At 37.3% G+C, this 24,020-nt stretch overlaps 1 protein-coding gene across 4 annotated transcripts in view; it reads left to right on the top strand.

Annotated features, from left to right (window-relative positions):
* FGF13 (fibroblast growth factor 13) overlaps positions 1-8,675 on the top strand; it is a 588,095-nt gene extending 579,420 nt beyond the window's left edge. For all 4 annotated transcript variants that reach the window (XM_030934641.1, XM_030934640.1, XM_030934642.1 and 1 more), the window contains 2 exons: positions 4,504-4,702; positions 7,278-8,675. In XM_030934641.1, coding sequence (XP_030790501.1) covers positions 4,504-4,702; positions 7,278-7,414 — 336 coding nt within the window. In that variant the 3' untranslated portion in view covers positions 7,415-8,675. The remainder of the gene's footprint in view (positions 1-4,503; positions 4,703-7,277) is intronic.
* The last annotated feature ends 15,345 nt before the right edge of the window (positions 8,676-24,020 follow it).

The raw sequence follows: 24,020 nt of genomic DNA, 5'->3' as shown, positions 1-24,020 counted from the left end.
CTTGTCAGTGATATTTCAACCTCCAAAGAATTATTTCCTCCATCATCATGTGACTACGTTGGTAAAAAGGAATATTAGATTTTGCTCCTGGATCCACCTATTCTCTGAATGTAGATTCTTCATTCCTTACCCAAAATATTATCATTATACTATAATAATACTAACTGATATGATTTTTTTTTTTTTTTTTGAGATGGAGTCTTGCTCTGTCGCCCAGGCTGAAGTGCATTGGTGCAATCTCGGTTCACTGCAACCTCCGCCTCCCAGGTTCAAGTGATTCTCCTGCCTCAGCCTCCCGAGTAGCTGGGACTACAGGCACATGCCACCATGCCTGGCTAATTTTTTTTTTTTTTTTTTTTTTTTTTTTTTGTATTTTTACTAGAGACAGGGTTTCACCATGTTAGCCAGGATGCTCTCGATCTCCTGACCTCATGATCCACCCGCCTCAGCCTCCAAAAGTGCTGAGATTACAGGCGTGAGCCACCATGAATTTCTTAAATAAAAGGTTCAGTATTCACTAAGAAACAGACATTGAACTTCAAGGGGAATAGACATGATTATACAGAGGAAAAATTTTAGAGACAGATTGATTATTTCATTAAGTAAATGTTATTTTTCTGAAAAAACATAGATATGCAAAACATATATTTCTTTTAAGAGAAATCAACACATAAAAGGTTATAAGACTTAAAGCATCTTTTATTTTGTAGTCATGTCAAGTAATTTCTCAGTGACTATGCAGGGAATGCATGACATCTTTTTAACTCATTCGTGCATTAATTACAATAGCAGACATTCATCTAGTGCCTATTAAATACAGAACACAGTGATTGCTGCCTTTATTTAGTGCCTCCCATGTGTCAAGACCGCTATGGTACCTTCTTCCAGTGCACTAGTGAGCATCTCCAGATCAATCAAAGTAGGTTGGTTCCTTGGCATACATCTACCTAGTCTCCTCTGAACAGGGATTTCGTGGGTTGGGACAAATCCAGTTTCTATTATTCATATGAATCACTGCAGAGACACAGGGGTGAAACTGTATCCTTTTGGTGGACCTGCCTGTGTTGGGTGGGATGTTCACATTTTTTCACATTTGATAAAAATCAAGCCTCTTCTGCCTACTCAACACTGGATAAAATGACAGTGTCATACACAGAGAACAGAACACTCCTTTGGTAGCTTCAACATTCTTTTTTTGGCCTCATTTTTCTCCCTCTCTACGGAGTTTTTGAGTCCAAATTTAGTGGTGATGACTAAGAAATTGCCAGGATGTGACAGAGCATTCAGTTCATTGAGTCCTTCCTTGCCATTTTTCGATAGTTGTAACAATTGCCAAGTCTTTTCTCCTGAAGTTGTAGGTGCTATGTTATTCTTAACAGATACTAAATTACACTTGCAGAATCTGTCCATGCAGTGACAACCTCATTTTACATACAACTGATTTCATGATATGGTATTAAGGAAATTCCCTGCAGACTTTTTACTAGTTGATAATTCTGAATCCTAGAATTTCCAATATTTAAATCTGAACATCTGAAATTCAAATTATATAAACAATAATCAAGTGGTCTGCCATGTGCTAACGTGTCATTTTTGTGGAGGGAAGGTAGATTGGGGAAAAAAGTAAGACAAGTTCCCTGCCATCTGGAGCTAATCATACAGTTGTATGAGTCACAGGGCCATGCTAGAGATGTAGATAGAGTTTATGGCAGCACAGATAACAGGTGTGATCAGTTCTGATTGGGAGAGATTATATGTGATTCTGGAAGCAGTCATATTTGAGCTAGGCCTTGGAGGATTAGAGGAAAGCCAGTAGGTAGAGAAACAAAGGAATGACATTCTAAGCAAAGGCATCAGTAAAGCACAAAGGCACACATGGTTCTGTGGTGAATGACACTGGAAGATGACGCTGGAAGGCATGGTAGTGACTGAATTGTGGAGAAGTTTTAAATGTTACATCAAGTTGTTTGTTGTTTTTACTATAGGCAAGGTGAAATCCAAATTTCCCAAGGAAGGGAACTTTGCTTTAGGAAAGCAAACCTGCCAGCTGAAGAGAAGAAACCAGTTAGGAGGTTATGACAGCAGTCCAGTGAAGAGGTAATAAGGCGCAAAGTAGAGCAGTGGCATTGGGAATGGAAGGTGAAGGTCATGGATCACGGACTAGAGAGCACGGGAATGAAATGAAAGGCCCTCTGAAGTGTTAAGTGTGAGCAACTGCCAGGATGGTGGACTCCAATTACTAAGACAGAGAATACAGAAAAAGTAGAGGAAGTGTGGCCCTGTGCTTCAAATATTCTTCCGTTTTCTGTATTGAAAAGCTTAACTAACATGATACCCTCTCTGTGAATCCCTCCCTAGTCCCTCAGTCAGAATTAAGTCTGGCCTTTTCTGTTTTCATACAGCACCTCCTGTAAGCCTCCCTTTCTTTCCTTATGGTAGCACACATTGTATCTATGACATTTGGGTACATGCCTGACACCTACAAATATATGATAAGCTGTCTGAGGCCACATACTACTTACCTATGAATATTTAGCACCAACCAAGTACATAAGGGATCCTTAGAAAATGTGTATTAAATGAATGAATGAATGCTGCTATCTCACAAGACATTAAATGCAGCCCATTTTGGGGACCTGACCTAGAATATGCAATGATCCCATCTCACCATTCTGAAGTCAGCCATACATTGTTTATGTGGCTAATTGGTATCACTTGCCTTGATCATATGCATTTTTCACCAGATTTATTTTCAAATGGTTTGACTCTTTATGAAAGGAAAATCCATTCTCCAATGATGATTTTTTTCCATACAGTGATTTAATTCCCAAAGAATTTCAGCAACATTCTATGTAGTTGTCCTCACCACTAAAGGAAATGTGGAGACTTCTAGTCAAATTTCTTGGTACTTTCTTGGCTTTCTCTATGTTGAGAAATCCTACAAAGAGGAGTTTTCACAGCCCATAAATAGAACATTTTGGTTCCTAACATGTGACAGTTGCCTTAGAAGTACATTGCTTCTTGAGTAGGTTGAATTTGTGTGAATCCTCTGAAGATCTATGAGTATGCCCCTAGGCTGAAATAACCCCCAAAGATACTCCAATTCGTGCATTCTGGGAGCCAGATTGGGAAGCTGAGGGGAGATTAGGCAGATTACTGTGTGAAGCACTGATCGTAGAATCCTAGAAAAAAGGAAAGGAAATTGCTTGAGTGCCTAAATTTCAGAGAAAAGCTGCCTTGCATGAGGAATATATCCCTCTTTGCTGAAGTGACTGAGAGGGCTTCAGATGTTGGTGCTCAGCTAGTGTGTGTTGCTTAAAATGGTATCCAATATGAAAATAAAGAAAGGTAAAACGATGGAGACATTGTTTTTAAAAGACTGGTGCCCCAGAAAGCTTGCAATATTAGTTTGTATACATGTTTTTGATGATAGTACCAAGTGTTTTTCCTGATAACATCTCAGCAAATTAGCAAAAATCTGGTAGTTTAATTGGTGCCTCTATCACATGTAGCTCAGTTAGCATTTTCCTAATAATCTTCCACTCCAAGTAGGCCCTTTGCTACTCTGTGGATTTCTTATAGATTCAAACTATTCATTTCATTTAGCTTAGAAATTATCATTTTTAATGGCTGTTTATTGTATACATAGACACGCGTACACTCAAACACACAAAAGGTGTTTTTTTTTTTTTTCTTTGAAATGGTCTATTGAGGGCAGGAGCCCTTCTTTTGAAAAATCCAGTCTAAAGTAAAAATGGCCAAATGCATGACAGAAAACCACATTCCTGAGTTCAAAGTCCACTGGGCTGCTCTATCATGTCTGCTAGTAAAATCACCGTAAATTCCTTGCTTTTGTATTGATTTGCATGTAAATGTTACTATAAGGCAAGGATGGGGTGAGGGGGGAATTTTTCTTTCTGTCTCAAGTCAAGGTTCATTGATCCAAAAAAAAAAAAATCGATTTGGTTTACCTAAAAGTAAAAGGTAGGCTTTCTTTGTAGCATTCTTTTAGAAACATAGGCAGAAAGCACTGTAACACAGGTTTCAGCCTGAGGCAATTGACAACCATAGTGTATAATAACTCAAGAATCCATGAAAATTAAGTACAAGGACCGAATGTTTTTTTTTTTTTCATATTGAACCCTGAAGGGAACAAAGCTCCATGTGTCAGTTTTGTGCTTGTCTTTTCAGTCCTTGACTCTTGTAGTTGTCCGATATATTTCACTTATGTGGCTTATTCTGATGTTCCCATTACCTATTACAAAGAGAGCTAATCATTGATCAATAACACTTTCACTTACGGCTTTTTCTAAAGCATCATGTGAAATGTTATATATAGTCTGCTGGTTTCCAGTTATGATAGTTTATACTATTAAAATAGAGCACCAATCATGCAAGCTTTTACAAAGTATGTCTTAACCTCCTAAAAGGCAATACCGCATGATTCTACAGGAAATTCGTAGCTATAAACACTGAACTTCTGTTTATATACTTTTGTTGCAGGAACTTTTCACACCTGAGTGCAAATTCAAAGAATCAGTGTTTGAAAATTATTATGTGACATATTCATCAATGATATACCGTCAGCAGCAGTCAGGCCGAGGGTGGTATCTGGGTCTGAACAAAGAAGGAGAGATCATGAAAGGCAACCATGTGAAGAAGAACAAGCCTGCAGCTCATTTTCTGCCCAAACCACTAAAAGGTACATTTGATATTTTGGGAACTATGGATTATGCTACTAAATAATATTTATTTATTAAATTTCAATAGTTTTGGGGGTACAGGTGGTTTTTGGTTACATAGGCAAGCTATTTAGTGGTGATTTCTGAAATTTTGGTGCACTCATCACCCAAGCAGTATACACTGTACCCAATATGTAGTGTTTTAGCCCTCACCCCACTCCCAACCTTCCCCCCACCCAAGTTCCCAAAGTCCATTATATCATGCTTATACTTTGTGTCCTCATAGCTTAGCTCCCACTTAAGTGAGAACATACAATATTTGGCTTTCCATTCCTGAGTTCACTTCGAATAATGGCCTCCAGCTCCATCCAAGTTGCTGTAAAAAACATCATATCATTCTTTTTTATGGCTGAGTAGTATTCCATGGTGTATATATACCACTTTTTTTATCCACTCATTGATTGATGGGCACTTAAGTTGGTTCCATATTTTTGCAATTGTGAGTTGTGCTGCTATAAACATACCTGTGCAGGTGTCTTTTTCATATGGTGACTTATTTTCCTTTCAGTAGCTACCCAGGAGTGAGATTGCTGGATCCAATGCTACTTTTAGTTCTTTAAGGATTCTCCATACTGTTTTCCATAGTGGTTGTACTAATTTACATTCTCACCAGCAGTGTAAAAGTGTTCCCTTTTCACCACATCCATGCCAACATCTGTTGTTTTTTGACATTTTAATTATGGCCATTCTTGCAGCATTTAGGTGGTATCCCATTGTGGTTTAAATTTGCATTTCCCTGATGATTAGTGAGGTTGAACATTTAGAAATAGTAATTTAAAACAGTCCTTAATAATACTTTTGAAAATGAAACAGTTGTTCCACATTAAGACATTTATTTTAAAACCGTACATTTTGTAACACTCAAAAACATTTGCTCTCCTGATTTTAATTTTTCCATAATGCATGTACATATAGTGACAGTTTACTTGTGTAGAAGTAACTTACATGCTAACTCAGGACAGCCAAGACCCCCAAATTATGCTACAGTGTTTCCTGGGCAGAAACATAGGTGTTAAAAATGTGTGTACACAGCTGGGTGTGGTGGCTCACACCTGTAATCCCAGCACTTTGGGAGGCTGAGGCGGGCGGATCAGGAGGTCAGGAGATCGAGACTATCCTGGCTAACATGGGGAAACCCCGTCTCTACTAAAAATACAAAAAAATTAGCCAGGCGTGGTGGTGGGCACCTGTAGTCCCAGCTACTCAGGAGGCTGAGGCAGGAGAATGGTGTGAACCCTGGAGGCAGAGCTTGCAGTGAGCCGAGATCACACCACTGCACTCCAGCCTGGGCGACAGAGCAAGACTCTGTCTCAAAAAAAAAAAAAAAAATAATGTGTGTACTCTTAACACCAGAAAGTTCCTTGGGTCCTCTCTAAGGGCCCAACACATTATTTCAGCAAATTTTGCTTATAGTTTTCCCATGATTATTAGCAAATTAACAGCAGATTAGAAAGGGTGAGGGATAAGAATAGGCTATGGAAGATAGGAATATAAGAAATAGTGAGATATGGTAGAGAAGAGACAGAAAATGCAGGCAAAGCAGAGGAAGACTTCAAAGAGATTACTAGCCTGGGGTTAGAGTAGGGGTTTAGAGTAGAGGCAGACACTGCGCAATTCAAACAAGCATAGCACTGTGTTTTATAGCACGTTTTTTGGAGCCAGACTGCCTAGATTCAAGGCCCAAGTTCACTTTTTACTAACTGGATGGTCTTGAACAGGTTATTTACCTGTGTATGCCTCAAGTCCATCTGTATAATATGGATAAGAGTACTCATAAGATTCTCATAGGGACTAAATGGGATAATGCATGCAAAGCACTTAGAGTAGTATCTAGTGTTATAAGTGTTCCATAACTCTAAGCTATTATGTTTATTTATAGCACAACAATAATAAATTTTACCATTTAATATACCAAGAATTATCCAATACTTAGGCTCTTAAAGTGTTTCATTTTAAAGTACGATAGAAATCAGTGTTTTAAAATATTTTAAATTGTAATATTTGCCTTGCACAGTATGCTATAGATCATATTTAAACTTCTAAGAGGTGTATTAAATGCATTTTTTATTAATCCTCTCTTACATAACCATATGTGATTGAAGTTAGGCATTAAAATTCTTCACACACTACTACACCAAGGCTAGATTTTTGCTTAATCTGATCCTGTCCACTCTCTACTGAGTCCTTGAAAGCAGTGTTTTTCATGTCTGGCTTAAGGCACAGAAGCCTAGTAACCAAAAGAAAAGTTGAGGACCAGTGCGGTGTGCCCATGTTTTTAATGTATTTTTTTCTCTTTTTCCTTTTCTGAATTTAATTTATAATTGACATAAAAATTGTATATATTTATTATGAACAAGATTTTTGAAATATGTATACATTGTGGAATAGCTAAATCAAGCTCATTAACATATGCATTACCTCACACTCTTATCATTTAGGTGTGTAGAACAGAACACCTACAAGCTATTCTTAGAAATTTTCACGATCGGTATGCCCATTTGAAGGCCTTTTACACCATCTTTGTGTGCTTTTCAGTGGCCATGTACAAGGAGCCATCACTGCACGACCTCACGGAGTTCTCCCGATCTGGAAGCGGGACCCCAACCAAGAGCAGAAGTGTCTCTGGCGTGCTGAACGGAGGCAAATCCATGAGCCACAATGAATCAACGTAGCCAGTGAGGGCAAAAGAAGGGCTCTGTAACAGAACCTTACCTCCAGGTGCTGTTGAATTCTTCTCGCAGTCCTTCACCCAAAAGTTCAAATTTGTCAGTGACATTTACCAAACAAACAGGCAGAGTTCACTATTCTATCTGCCATTAGACCTTCTTATCGTCCATACTAAAGCCCCATTATTTAGATTGAGCTTCTGCAAAAGAATGCCAAGCATTTCAGTGAACTAAATCTGGGAGAAGGACTGCCAAATTTTCTCATGATCTCACCTATACTTTGGGGATGATAATCCAAAAAGATTTCACAGCACTAATGCTGATCAAAATTTGCTCTCCCACCAAGAAAATTTCAAAGACCACAATTGTTCTTCAAAAACAAACAAAACAAAACATAACAAAATTAACTGCTTAAATGTTTTGTCGGGGCAAACAAAATTATGTGAATTGTGTTGTTTTCTTGGCTTGATGTTTTCTATCTACGCTTGTTTCACATGTACTCTTTTCTTTGGCATAGTGCAACTTTATGATTTCTGAAATTCAATGGTTCTATTGACTTTTTGCGTCACTTAATCCAAATCAACCAAATTCAGGGTTGAATCTGAATTGGCTTCTCAGGCTCAAGGTAACAGTGTTCTTGTGATTTTACCAATTTTTTTTTTTTTTTAGATTTGTAGTATTCTGGTCAAGTTATTGTGCTGTACTTTGTGCGTAGAAATTGAGTTGTATTGTCAACCCCAGTCAGTAAAGATAACTTCAAAAAATTATCCTCAAGTGTAGATTTCTCTAAATTCCATTTGTGTATCATGTTAAACTATTGTTGTGGCTTCTTGTGTAAAGACAGGAACTGTGGAACTGTGATGTTGTCTTTTGTGTTGTTAAAACAAGAAATGTCTTACCTGTATATGTATGAGTCCTCCTGTCATTGTATTTGGCATATGAATATTGTGTACAAGGAATTGTTAAGACTGGTTTTCCCTCAACAACATATATTATACTTGCTACTGGAAAAGTGTTTAAGACTTAGCTAGGTTTCCATTTAGAGCTTCATATCTGTTGCATGGAAGAAAGTTGGGTTCTTGGCATAGAGTTGCATGATATGTAAGATTTGTGCATTAATAATTGTTAAAAATCTGTGTTCCAAAAGTGGACATAGCATGTACAGGCAGTTTTCTGTCCTGTGCACAAAAAGTTTAAAAAAAGTTGTTTAATATTTGTTGTATACCCAAATACGCACCAAATAAACTCTTTATATTCATTCAAAGAATAATCTTCCAACATGTATTTATTGAGTGTCCATTATGTGCCAGTAACTGACGTAGCAACTGGAAGTAAACATTGTATAATGTAGATAAGGTCACTGTCCTCAGATAATCTACAGTCTAGAGATTCATATTAACATGAACACTTTAAAATGTGTTTATTTTACTAGTTACCGTACCTGGACTTCAGATTGGTACAGAGGAATTCACGTTCCCATTCAGTGGTCAAATTATACAAATGAGACCTTTGTGCTAATATTTTCTCTGCCACTCACAGTGTCATTTCCCGTCTCTGTTGCTTATTTCTCTCCTCTCTAGAGCGAATACACAGGACTAAATATCTAGTATCGTTTCTACCTTTGAGAACTGAAGGAAAATGTACAATTGTTTTTAATGTTGATGACTTTTCTCTAGCTCCCCAAAGCTGCACTGTCTGGCAATGAACACTTTGAAAACAGTCAATGCAGATGGTCCCTGACTTGCAATAGTTCAACTTACATTTTTGGGGGCTTTACAGTGGTACAGAAGCAATAGGCATTTAGTAGAACTCATACTTTAAGCACCCATACAACCATTTTGCTTTTTATTTCCAGTACAGTATTCAATAAATGACAGGAGATACTCAACATTTTATTACAAAATGTGCTTTGTAGTGCACGATTTTGTCCAACTGTAAGCTAATATAAACGTTCCAAGCACATTTAAAGTAGGCTAGGCTAAGCTATGATGTTTGCTAGGTTAGGTGTATTAAATGCATTTTCAACTTAAGATGGGTTTATTGGTATGTGAGCCCATCGTAAGTAAAGGAACATCTGTATATAGAGGGAAGAATTGTGAAATACATAAAATGTAACTGACTAGTGTTTTTCAGAGCATCTGCAAATAAAATTACTGGGGCTCCAAACAGCCTGCTTTTGCAAGGAGGGGAGACTCCTCTTTTCTATGATGTTTGGACTAGATTCAGCATGAGCTCCTACCCCTGCCCACCCCAGCCCAGTCTAGTCACCTCGTGATTTCATCATAAGTCCTCCTCATCCTGCTTCATCCTGCCTGAGCTCTAAAGCACACCTACATGAGGTAAGCCCACCTGCCTTTTTCAAATGCAGGAGCCTTTGTACCATGTTTTAAAAATCAGGAGACTCTCGCTCAACCACCTCTCCCTGTTAACTCTTATTAATTTTTAATCAGTAGGGAAAATTGTACATTATCTCCCTCTTTCTCTAAGAACTTTGAAGTTTGGTCATTGACTACTTCGGTTGCTGGTCTTCCTTTTTTTATTGTTCAGAAATAGTGTAGGTCTGCTGGTAATAAGCATATTAGCACAATGGGGGTCTCAGGGATGCCTGCATTAATAGGATGGAGTCAAAATGCCCGGGAACAATCCTTTACCGCCAGCATTCTTTTTGAGCTGCCTTAAAGTTGTTTTAAACAGACGGTGGTGTTAACATAAATTAATAAGTAAATAAATAGTCTTCAAATAAACCTTCCTACAAGTGATGATATCAATACTTTCACACATCTTCATTACACACACACATACACACACACCCTTTCCCACCCCACCCCCTCACGCACATCTTTTAGTAGCATTCCTCCTGGCAGAAAATATTAGTCTTGCCACCTAACTGATGAAAGAAAAAAGAAGACTCTTTAGTCAAATAGTTGTGGGAAACACTTCAAATACTATTGGGTCTCAGATATTAGCTCACATCAGAATCACCTGGAAGGCTTATAAGACTCAGATCACCGGACTTCACCTTCAGAGTTTCTGACTGAGTGAGTCTTGTGTGGGCCCAAAACTTGCCTTTTCTAACAAGTTTCCAGGTGATACTGAGGCTGCTGGTCCTTGGGACTTTGAGAACCACTGCTATTCGTTCGTTCTCATGCTGCTATAAAGATAATACCTGAGACTGGGTAATTTATAAAGGAACGAGGTTTAATTGACTCACAGTTCTGCATTGCTGGGAAGGCCTCAGGAAACTTACAGTCATGGCAGAAGATGAAGGGGAAGCAAGGACCTTTTTCACATGGCAGCAGGAGAGAGAATGGGAAAGCGCCACTTATCAAACAATCACATTTAGTGAGAACTCCCTCACTATCTTGAGACAGCACGGTGAAACTGCCCCAAGGATCCAGTCACCTCCCACCAGGTCAGTCCCCCAACACATTGGGATTACAATTCTAATGAGGTTTAGGTGGGGACACAGAGCCAAACCATATCACACTGGCATACACTATTCCTTTCTTCAGGATTAGTGTGAATCAGCAGATTAATTTCTGAAAAGTCTTGTGTTAAAGAAATCTGTTTGACTTTTACAAATGCTGAGACAAACTTATTTGGCCACAAAGCCACGTTTTCATGGAGCGTCTATTAACATTGCAGTAGAGTAGTAGTCCTCAAGCTTTTTATGGGTACCTGAATCATCTGTGACGTTTTGTATGCTTCTTTTGTTTCAGGCTTGGCCTGGGAATCTCCTGAATCTGATACCTACTGTTCTATACCCATAGCACTTAATGTCGGTGTTCTATGGCCTAACACTTAATGTCAGTTTTCCACCCCATATGTGAATGTATATTCAGTCATTACACTGTATTTAGGCTGAGGTTGAATATGGAAAAGAAAACAACACTTTCTTCAGGCTTTTTTGCAAGTTTTTCAAAGCAAAACAGGCTTCAATTCCCCCTTCCAAGAGTTTTGTTTGTACCCAAAGAGAATACATGCTCATTGCCATGGAATCCTTAAAGGACTGAGAGGGAAGTGATCTGTGGCACTCCTCCACTCCCTAACCAGTACATTTGTTCCAGTTTTAAGCCAGTCAAGCTCACTGAAGAGTTTTTCAAAGACCTCAGCTACATGGATTTAACTTTTCCAAGCATCCGTTGTCGAAATGAACGTATGAGGGAAAATGAATATCTCTTCATCTACATCAGCTGACCATAACTATTCTGTGGATAAGGGGTGGTGGGATCAGAACTGATAACCATTTTCAACAAATTTCATACGAATGTGTCTTAGAAGGCTCATTTAGATGAGATATCCTTCATGGGTAAAATTGAAATGTGCCTTCACTGGCAGAGTCTTTAAACAACAATCTCTTCAAGACAGTCTACACTTTTTTCTATTGTTTCTGAAAATCCTTTCAACCTCTATTCAAAGCCATTTTTGTACTTTAGAAATTGATTACAGCGGGACTCTAATTGCCAGTACAAAAATCTGTACAGGGATATGGCAGTGGTATAATAGATGACCATTTCCAATTATAAAACAATTAGCAAAGTATAGCTAGGTCAGGCCACTAGTACCCTTCAAATTCTTAACCATATTTACAAAGACAACTTTTCATAAGTTTTATTGCGCTGTCCACAAAGATGCGGTCTCATGGTTTCACACGACTGAGAATGCTATAAGTAGTAGTATACTCAAAAGAACGTGTCTCTAATTCTGGACTGCTCTTTATCTCCAAGAAACAGAGAGAGAGAGAATGAAAAAAATCCCAGCTTGGAGGAATTTTGGAAGTTACTCTTTCTTTCGTGAACCATCACATATTCTGGGCCTTTTTAATCTTTAAACACTGTTACTATTAGAGGTTGGTTTGAATTTGTTGCACAGAGAACAATAATCTGTGACAAATCAATGAACTCCTTTGCTAATATCACATGCATGAGTACAAGTATCTTGTATTTCTCATCACATTTACCATAATAAAGAATGCAGACAAGTAGAATATATGACATCATTTTGGGGATTTTCCAATTTCTATGTGGGCATACTGGAAGAAGTTTGTAACAGTTGCAATTCTGTCACAATGCAGGAAGTCTTTCTAGAACACACAATGTGGATGATTTTCAGTTTTAGAACTGTAAACTAATTAACCAAATGTCAATTCAGTTTCTCATTTTTTATTAGTTTTTGTTACAAACACTTCCTCTCTATTTCTGTTTTGTACAAACACTTCACACACACACACACACACACACACACACACACACAGGCACACACATAGATGTACCTCCAAAAGAACTCAGAGATGCTGTCTTCCTCTGGGAGGATGATCATATGTCTATTCAGTTGGGAGAACGGAGCAGTCAAGTTCAAAAATCCATGGCTCTCTGGCTTCAGAAGCTATCCTTTCAGCCATGACACTTGCGTACACTAAATAGTATTGCCCAGGTTTGCCCTGCAACGTGTTAGCATATCTGCATATTTTATATTCTAATAATGTATATGCTCTTAATTTGTTTTTAATGCTGTGTAAAGGTAGCAATTAGAGTAGGAGAAATGTATGGGACAATGATTGAGTAAAAATTCAGCTCCTTTGAGTCAATCACTCAGCTTGTTGGCACAGTAGATATTTAATACCTTAAATACTGTCAGTGCTGCACAGCACATTACTGAGGCCTGGATAAAGCATTCACACAAAGATCAATTGATTGAAACTGCATCAATTTTGTAGAAAAAGATATTCTGGGGTTTAGTAACAGAGAATTTTTCTTTCCTTACTGGGATTAATACAGTGGGACTCCAATTGAAAGTATTCCGTTTTATGTTCTTCACATATGGAAACCTCTCTGTCACTAATACCCTGGGACAAACTGGATGATTACAATCCAAGTGTTATTTTCTTCTTCAAAAGTTTCAAAACCAGAATGAATTAGTTCTCCAAGTCTGGCTATACTATAGTTTTCTTCTTAATGTAAAACAGCTGAATAAAATGGCTTGAAAAATGTTTGACTTTCGTCTTTTTTTTTTTTTTTTTTTTTTTTTTTTTTTTTTTTTTTTTTTTTTTTTTTTTGAGACGGAGTCTCGCTCTGCCGCCCAGGCTGGAGTGCAGTGGCCGGATCTCAGCTCACTGCAAGCTCCGCCTCACGGGTTTAGGCCATTCTCCTGCCTCAGCCTCCCGAGTAGCTGGGACTGCAGGCGCCGCCACCTCGCCCGGCTAGTTTTTTGTATTTTTTAGTAGAGACGGGGTTTCACCGTGTAAGCCAGGATGGTCTCGATCTCCTGACCTCGTGATCCGCCCGTCTCGGCCTCCCAAAGTGCTGGGATTACAGGCGTGAGCCACCGCGCCCGGCGACTTTCATGAGTCTTAAGGACGTTTCAAAATACACCACCAATATATTTACCAACATATTTAGTGCCAGATATACACAAAACAAACACTATCCTATTGTTTGTGTGCGTGTGTGTGTGTGTGTGTGTGTGTGTGTGTGTGTAGCAGGACACTAACTAATGAAGTCATGTTGCTATTCTTAGGGAAGTTTGGGTAAAGAGAGCTTCAAAGTTCCTTGGAGTCACCTGCAAGGCTAACTGTACTAAAGCCGAATTTGCATGATCTTCTTTCTACAAACTCAGTGTAGAGTGGTAGATAGACATGCAAGCATCACACTTAGATTATAATAAATGCGGTAATATAAAAAGCAAAATGGAGGAAAAATTTTTGTTAGGAAAATTTAAACATTTTCAAGGAAGAGTTAATTTTTCAGTGGAGTCTTAAAAGATGAGTAGGAATTCAACAGCCGGAAAGGAAGTGTAGATGCTCAATGTCAAATAAAACAAAACAGAACAGAATAGTATAAGTGAAGGCATAGAGCTTCACATGAAAGGCACAAGAAATAGCACTGGGTATCTCAAAAATATTAATTAGCCTAGTGTTGCTGGACAATGAGGGGCAGAGCCCCTGGTATGCAAATGATGTCTGGGAAAGGAGCAATCTTTCTATAATTCCTCATTCCATCATACCTCATTACCAGAAAGAGATGATGAGCCACTTAGGTCTGTATTATTTGAGCATCTCTGTAATGGAGTTGCTGTATATGTTTTGTAGAAACCTAATGAGTAAATTATTCTCGTCAGTAGATAAAATGAAAGAAAATGGACTATGAGCAAAGTGTGATTCACAACCTTGCCTATTAGGCTATAGAAGATTGCCCTACTAATTCCTCCCTTTCTTCTATTGAACAATCTGTATTTTGCCTGCTCAAAAAGGAATTCTTCAAGTTATAAGGGTAGTTTGACCAGTACAATCATATAAAAAAAATCAGCAAAATTATGTTCTAACAACATCTTCCCATCTAACGTGCACATTTTATTTTTTTAAGGTAACATAATTACTGTGAACAACCTAAATGGTATATAAAGGTGAAAAATTAAAATAATTCTTTTTTTTTTTTTTTTTTTTTTTTTTTTTTTTTTTTTAAATAATTCTTTTTTACAACTCCACGTTACCTCAACCCCTAGACCCTGGTAACCACCATTCAACTCTCTGTTTCCGTTAGTTCAACTTTTTAAGATTCAATGATGTCCTAGTATTTTTTCTTTTTGCATCTGGCTTTTTCAGTTAGTTTGCTTATATCAAAATGCTCTGAAGTTTCATCCATGTTTATGTAAATAGAAAGAGTTCCCTCTTTATATGGCTAAGGTATATATATATATATATCTATGTATAAAATTTTCTTTCTTCATTCATCTGTCCGTGGGCACTTAGGTTGTTCCGTAACTTATCTATTGTGAATAATGGTGCAATGGGAGTGCATACTGATTTCATTTCCTTTGGATATATAACCAGAAGTGGGAATGCTGGATCATATAGTAGTTCTGTTTTTACTTTTATGAGGATCTCCGTACTGTTTTACATAATGGCTATACTAATTTACCTTCCCATAAACAGTGTACAATAATGCCTCCTTACCAACACTTATTATCTTTTAACTTTTGGATAATATTATTCCTATTAATAACACGTGTGAGGTGATACTGCATTGTGGTTTTGACTTGCATTTCCCTTACGATTAATGATGTTAAGTACCTTTTCAGATATATGTTGGCCATTTGTATGTCTTCCTTGGAGAGATGTCTATTCAGCTCCTTGGTCCATTTTTCAAAATAGGGTTATTTGTATTTTTGCTATTGAGTTGTATGAGTTCCTTATATATTTTGGATATTAACCCCTTATGAGAAATATGGATTGCAACTCTTTTCTCCTATTCCACAGGTTGCCTTTTCATTTTGTCAATTGTTTCCTTTGCTAGGCAGATACTTTCTAAAATTTTATTTAGTTTTTGAAACAGGGTCTCACTCTGTCACCCAGGCGGAGTGCAATGGCATGATCATGGCTCACCACAGCCTTGGCCTCTGCAGGATCAGGTGATCCTCCCACCTCAGTTTTTGTATTTTTAGTAGAGATGGAGTTTCACCATGTTGCCCAGGCTGGTCTCAAACTCCTGGGCTCGAGCCATCTTGCCTGCCTTGGGACCTCCCAAAGTGTTAGGATTAGAGGTATAGGCCACCATTAGCTTTGAAACTTTTGAATTTAATGTAGTCTGACTTGTGTATTTTTACTTTGTTGCATTGTGCTTTTGGTGTTACAGCCAAAAAAAGTTATTGCGAAGACCAATGTCAGAGACCTTATTTCTTATTCTAGTAATTTTACAGTTTTAGGTCTTATGTTTAAGTTTTTAATAGATTTTGAGTTGATTTTAATGTATGGTGTTGGATAAGGGTCCAGTTTCATTATTTTGTATTTGGATATTCAATGTTTAAAATACCATTTATTAAATGGACTATGTTTCCCCATGATGTATTTTTAGTGCCTTTGTTGAAGATTAGTTGATCATATATGTGTGGGTTTGTTTCTTGGATTTCTCTTCTGTTCCATTGGTCTATGTGTCTGTTTCTATGCAAATACCATACTGTTTGGATTACTATAGCTTTATAACATAATTTGAAATAAGGAAATGTGATACCTCTAGTTCTAAACTTCTTTCTCAAGATTGTTTTAGATCTTTGGCAACTTATGTGGTTTCATATAGATTTAAGAATTTTTTTTCTGTTTCTGTAAAAAATTATATTAAGGTTTTGATAGGGCTTGCTTTGAATCTGTAGATCACCTTGGTTAGTATCAACATTTTTGCAAAATTAATTCTTCTAAACTATGAACACAGGATACTGTTGCATTTATTTCTCTTCTTCATTACTTTAATCAGTATTTTATAGTTTTTAATGTACAGATTTTTCACCTCCTTGGTTAAATTTATTCCTAAATAAGTTTTCCTTTTTGATGCAATTGCAAATGGGATTGTTTTTCTCATTTATTTTATTTTGTTTGTTTGTTTTTGAGATGGAGTCTTGCTCTGTCACCCAGGCTGGAGTGCAGTGGTGTGATCTTGGCTCATTGCAACCTCTGCCTCCCAAGTTGAAGAGATTCTCTTGCCTCAGCCTCCCGAGTAGCTGGGATTACAGGCACCTGCCACCATGCCCGGCTAATTTTTGTATTTTTAGTAGAGATGGGATTTCACCATGTTGGCCAGGCTGGTCTCAAACTCTGGACCTCAGGTGATCTGCCTTCCTCAGCCTCCCAAAGTGCTGGGATTACAGGCGTGAGCCACTGCACTCAGCCACTAATTTACTTTTTGGATAGTTCATTGTTAGTGTACAGAAACAACTGCTTTTTTATGTTGATTTTGTATCAACATTGGTGAATTCCACCCAACATTTGAAGAAAAACTAATATCAATCCTTCTCAAAATCTTCCAAAAAAAATGAAGAGAAAGAAGCACTTCCAAACTCATTTTATGAAGCCAGCATTATTCTCATACCATTCCAGACGAGGACACTACAAGAAAAAAAAATTACAGACCCAAATCCCTGTTGAACACAGATGCAAAAATCCATAACAAAACACTAGCTAAAAGAACCTAACATCATACTTGAAGGATCATTCACCATGATCAAGTGGGATTTCACCAATTTCACTTGGATAGAATTCACCAATGTTGATTTAAAAAAACATAAAAAATCAGTTGTTTCTTCACACAAACAATGAACTATCCAAAAAATAAATTAAGAACACAATCCCATCTGCAATTGCAAAAAAAAAAAAAAAAAAAAAAAGACTTAGAAATAAATTTAGCAAAGGAGGTGAAATATCTGTATATTAAAAACTATAAAATATTGATGAAAGTAATTGAAGACAAATGGAACAGAACCCGGCCGGGCGCGGTGGCTCAAGCCTGTAATCCCAGCACTTTGGGAGGCTGAGGCGGGCGGATCACAAGGTCAGGAGATCGAGACCATCCTGGCTAACACGGTGAAACCCCGTCTCTACTAAAAAGTACAAAAAACTAGCCGGGCGAGGTGGCGGGCGCCTGTAGTCCCAGCTACTCGGGAGGCTGAGGCAGGAGAATGGCGTGAACCCGGGAGGCGGAGCTTGCAGTGAGCTGAGATCCGGCCACTGCACTCCAGCTTGGGCGACAGAGCGAGACTCCGTCTCAAAAAAAAAAAAAAAAAAAAAAAGGAACAGAACCCTTTGTTCATAGATTAGAATAATTTATATTACTGAAATGTTAACACTAAACAAAGTGATCTACAGAGTCAATGCAATCTCTATCAAAATCTTAATAGAATTTTTTACAGAAATAAAGAAATTCTAAAATTCATATGGAACCACATAAGTCCCCAAAAATCTTTACAACTTTACTGAATTTATTTATCACTTCCAACATTTTTAATTTCTGTTGGCGTCATTGGGTTTCAGTATTGAAGACCATGTGGTTTGAAACAGAGACCATTTTACTTCTTCCATCCTGATTTGCATGCATTTTATTTCTTTTTCTCGACTTGTTGCTCTAAGCAGAACTTCAAGTACCATGTGGAATAGAAGTGGCAAGAGTGAGCATTCTCTTCTTGATCCTGATTTCAGAAGAAAAGCTTACAGCATTTCACTACTGAATATGATGTTAGATATGAGTTTGTCATATATATGGCCTTTGTTATGTTTAGGGATATTCCTTCTCTAACTAATTTTTTTAAAGTTTTCATCATGAAAGGATGTTGATTTTTTTCAAATGCTTTTTCTGTATCTGTTGAAATGATCATATGATTATTATCCTTCATTGTCTTATTGTTCATATTTATTGATTTGAGTATGTTGAGCCATCCTTGTATCCCAGGGATAAATCCCACTTGATTATGGTGAATGATCTTTTTCATGTGATGTTAAGTTCTTTTAGCTAGTATTTTGTTGTGGATTTTTGCATCTGTATTCAACAGGGATTTGGGACTGTATTCTTTTTTTGTCCTTGTAGTGTCCTTGCCTGGCTTTGGTAGGAGAATAATGCTGGTTTCATAAAATGAGTTTAGAAGTGTTCCTTACTCTTCGTTTTTTGGAAGATTTGAGAAGGATTGGTATTAGATTTTCTTTAAATGTTGGGTAGAATTCACCACTGAAGCCATCTGGTTCTGGGCTTTACTTTGTTAGGAAGTTCTTTTTTAAAAAATTGCTGATTCAATATTCTTTTTCATTATTAGTCTCTACAGATTCTCTATTCATGATTCAGTCTTGCTAGGTTGTGGTATGTTTCTAGAAATTTATCTATTTCCTCTAGATTGCCCAACATGTGTATAATTGTTCATAATAGTCTCTAATGATCATTTACATTTCCATGGTATTGGCTGTAATGTCTTCTCTTTCATTTTTAGTTACTCTGGCTACAGGCTTGTCTGTTTTTCAGTCTTTTCAAAAAACAACTCCGTTTTATTGCTCTTTTTTATTTTTCTAGTTTCTATTTCACTTTTTTCTGATCTGATATTTACTTCATTCCTTCGTCTGACTTTGGGATTAGTTTATTGTTCTTTTATACTTCCTTGAGGTGTAGGTTGTTCATTTGATTTTGTTTTTCTTAAGGTAGGCATTTATCACTATAAACTTCCTTCTTAGAAATGCCTTTTGCTGCATCCCATATATTTTGGTATATTGTTTTTCCACTTTTGTTTGTCTCAAGTTTTTTAAATTTTTCTTTTGATTTGCTCTTTGATTCTTTGGATATTTAGGAGTGTGTTGTTTAATTTCCATATACTTGTGAATTTTAGTTTTCCTCCCTTTATTGATTGACAATTTCTTACCATTGTGATCAGAAAAGATATTTGGTATGATTTCAGTCTTCTTAAGTTTGTTAACACTTGTTTTGTGGCCTAACATTTGATGTATCTTCAAAATGTACCTGCGCAATTACTTGGGAAGAATGTACATTCTGTTGCTTTTGTAGGGAATGTTTTGTATCTGTTAAGTCCATTTGATCTAAAGTGTAGTTCAAGTCAATTCCCTATTGATTTTCTGTCTGGGTGATCTGTCCATTGTTGAAAGCAGGGTATTAAATTCCTCTACTACTATACCATTACAGTCTATATTTCCTGTTCAGATCTATTAATATTTGCTTTATATATTTAGGTGATCCAATGTTGGGTGTCTATATATTCAAAATAGCATCTTGTTGATGAATTGACTCATTTATTGTTTTATAATGACATTCTTTGTCTCTTGTTACAGTTTGTGACTTTAAGTCTATTTTATCTGGTATAGTATAGCTGTCTCTGCTTCTTTCTGGTTTCTATTTACATGCAATATCTTTTTAATCTCTTCACTTTCAGTTTGTATGTGTCCTTGCAGCTAAAGTGACTGTCTTATAGATAGCAAGAACTTAGGTCTTCCTTTTTCATCCATTCAGCCACTCAGTGTCTTTTGATTAGATAATTTAATCTATTTACATTAAAATTAATTATTTATAGGTAAAGACATACTATTGCTATTTTGTTAAATGTTTTTTAGCTGTTTTGTGAGTTTTTTTGTTTCTTTCTTCCTCTCTTGCTGTCTTTCTTTGTGACTGATGATTTTCCTATAGTACTATGGTTTGATTTGGTTTTTTCTTAATTTTTATTTTTATTTTAAGTTCCAGGGTACATGTGCAGGATATGTGGGTTTGTTACACAGGTAAACATGTGCCATGGTGGTTTACTGCACCTTCAACCTAACACTGAGGTATTCAGCCAAGTCTGTATTAGCTATTTTTCCTAACATTATCTCTCCCCACACCCCACCCCTCTTGACAGGCCCCAGTGTGTGTTGTTCCCCTCCCTGTGTCCATGCGTTCTCATTTTTCAGCTCTCACTTATAAGTGAAAATATGCAGTGTTTGGTTTTCTGTTCCTGCATTAGCTTCCTAAGAACAATGGCTTCTAGTGCCATCTGTGTCCCTGCAAATGACATGATCTCATTCCTTTTTATTGCTGCATAGTATCCCATGGTATATATATGCCACATTTTCTTTATCCACTCTATCATTGATGGGCATTTGGGTAGGCTCCATGTCTTTGCTCGTTTGAACAGTGCTACAGTGAACATACATGTGCATGTATCTTTGTAATAGAATGATTTATGTTCCTTTGGGTATATACCTAGTAATGGGATTGCTGGGTCAAATGCTATTTCTGGGTTCTAGATCTCAGAGAAATCACCACACTGTCTTCCACAATGTTTGAACTAATTTACTTTCCCACCAACAGTGTAAAAGTGTTCCTATTTCTCTGCAACCTTGCCAGCATCTGTCATTTTTTGACTTTTTAATAATCACCATTGTGACTGGCATGAGATAGTATCTCCTCATGGTTTTGATTTGCATTTCTTTAATGATCAGTGATGTTGAACTTTTTTTCATGTTTGTTGACCTCATGAATGTCTTTTTTTGAGAAGTGTCTGTTCATGTCCTTTGCTCACTTCTTGATTTTTTTTTTTTTTTCTTGTATATTTGCTTAAATTCCTGGTAGATTCTGGATATTAGACCTTTGTCAGATGGATAGATTGCAAAATTTTTCTCCCACTCTGTAGGTTGCATGTTCACTCTGATAGTTTCTTTCTTTTTTTTATATTATACTTGAAGTTCTGGAGTACATGTGCAAAATGTGCAGGTTTGTTACATAGGTATACACGTGTCATGGTGGTTTGCTGCACCCATCAACCTGTCATCTATATTAGGCATTTCTCCTAATGCTTTGACTTCACTATTTCTTTAATTTGATTGAGTATCCTGTGGATGTTTTTCTGTTACATTTTTTATTTTATTCATTGTATTCTTCAGCTTCAGAATTTGTTTGTTTGTTTGTTTTTCACAGTTTCTATCTCTTTGTTGAACTTATCATTTTGGTCATGCATTGTTTTCCTGATTCTACTGACTTCTCTGTCTATATTCTCATGTAGCAACCAAAGCTTATTTAAAACAATTATTTTTAATATTTTGTCAGGAAATTTGTAGATCTCCATTTTTTTTTTGTTGGTAACTGGAAAATTATTGAGTTTCTTTGGTGGTATTATATTTGTGTTGTTTTTGGCAGGTGTTTCTTGAAATCTCATGTTGCCATGTTCACATTTGAAGAAGTAGTCACCTCCTTCAGTCTATACTGCCTGGCTTCAGAAGAGAAACAGTTATACCAGTTAGCCTGACTGGGGAAACTAAGACTCTTGCACATCCTTTCTGTAGATGTGTCACTCAACCTCTTTTTGAGAAATTTTAAAATTATCTGTTTTTTCTTAATTTCATAAAACCAAACCAAATTCTGAGAGTTTCCCATTTGTTTTCTCTAATATGGTGCCCTAAAGTGTTCAAGTTCGTGTGCCTTCTCCCATTCCCACAGAGTCAAGCTGCCTGCCTCTGCATGCTCACAAGTTCACACTCACTGTCAGGGTTTGGGCCATGTGCAGGGAGCAAGCCAAGGTAGAGGAAGGAGGGAGACATGCAAAGTTTCAGGAGCACCCATGTGTCAGTTTCGGGGGTCTGCAGTTCAGGCATCCCAAGCCACTAGTGGGTCTCCTGATGGAGTCTATGAAATTGTTAGTAGCATATGTGTCCCTTTGTTGAATTTCAGTCTCTGGTTGCTATGAGTTCCTACCTCTATTCCCTGCTCACAGCCTCTCAGTCACTCAGCCATGATGATTCCCTCAGTATTCTGAGTGGGGAGAGAAAGAAGTAGGCCTCTTGGTCAGTGTCCCATATGGCTAGGAAAGCCAGGCATTCATTTACTACACTCTCCCTTTCACCCATTGGAGAAATCATGCATCAAAGGTGTATCTCTTGGCATTGAGTTCTGCTAGCTTGAGAGAGGGATGACATAAGTAGTGAAACTATTTTATGGTTCTTTTCAATGTGCCTATTCTCATAATTGTTTTGCTCCATCTGTGAGCTGGACTATCAGACTCCCACAAAGGTACTCTCATACTTGAGTGTTTGTCAAAATTGTAGATAGTGGAGAAATGACAGGAGAAAATTCCTATTCTGCCATCTTGCTGACATCACCCCAATATCTAAAATGCATACTTTAATTATTTTTTTTCTTGAATAAAGTGTATTTTGGAATTGTTGAATTTTGCAAAATAATTTAAAATATTCTCTCTTTTTTTTTTCTCTCTCTCTCTCTGGGGTTGAGGTCTCACTCTGTCACCCAGGATGGATGACAGTGGCACAATCGCTGCTCACTGCAGCCTCGAATTTCTTGGTTCAAGTGATCCTCCCACTTCAGCCTCCCAAGTAGCTGGGACTACAAGGCATGTGTCACCATGCCCAGCTAATATTTTTAAATTTTTTGTAGAGATGGGGGTCTCATTATGTTGCCCAGGTGGGTCTTGGACTCCTGGCTTCATGTGGTCCTCCCACCTCCTCCTCCCAAGTCATGAAGATTCCAATTGTGAGTCACTGTGCCCAGCTATCCCCCCCTTCTCTTTTTCTCTCACACACATGTACATGCACAGACACACACACATCTCATGTTCGTTCTCTTTACCATGATGATCCTTGGTTCTCTTACACAGCTTCTTTCAGTTTACCTTACAATTTAACTCAACACAAATTTTAAAAAACCTATAGTTACAATTTAATTTGGCTTCGTCCACACCTCTAACCAATTTGATACAATCTCCAAGTTAAGGTTACAAGTTAGTTGATTATATTCATTTCCAAATATTTCACCCAACATTTCATTATGAAAATGTTCAATCAAACACACTGAAAAATGTAAGGAATTATACAGTCATATACAAACTTTTTTATGTTTCTTTTTACACAAATATATGCATCAATTAATGCTCTTATCTATAAAATAATTATTTTTTTCATTTCAAAATAAGTTACAGACATCAATACACTTCATCTTTAAACTCTTTATCATGCATATCAGGAGGTAGAGTTTAATATTTCTATACTTCTTTGGGGGATAAATGGAGCTAAACTTATATACTGTATCGTATACAAACCTGTTAGGTATACCAATTCATGTGTACTGACAAATGCGTACTCATGTAACAGAAACTCCTTTCAAGATGTAGAATATTCCTTTCACTACAAATATTAATCAGCAAGACAATGGGGCAAATGTCTCTAGGGCATGTCAGAGACCTTTACTGCAGCCTCTCCCACTACAGGCCAGGAGGCCTTGAAGGAAAAAAATGGTTTAGTGGGTCAGGCCGCAGGCTCCCCCTTACTCTTTGCAGCCTTGAGACATGGTGCCCTGTGTCCCAGCTGCTTCAGCTC

The sequence above is a fragment of the Rhinopithecus roxellana genome, chromosome 7 (genome assembly GCF_007565055.1).
Source record: "Rhinopithecus roxellana isolate Shanxi Qingling chromosome 7, ASM756505v1, whole genome shotgun sequence".
NCBI lineage: Eukaryota > Metazoa > Chordata > Mammalia > Primates > Cercopithecidae > Rhinopithecus > Rhinopithecus roxellana.
The sequence above is the reverse complement of the archived record's forward strand: the minus strand, read 5'-3'. Positions and strand labels throughout refer to the sequence as shown.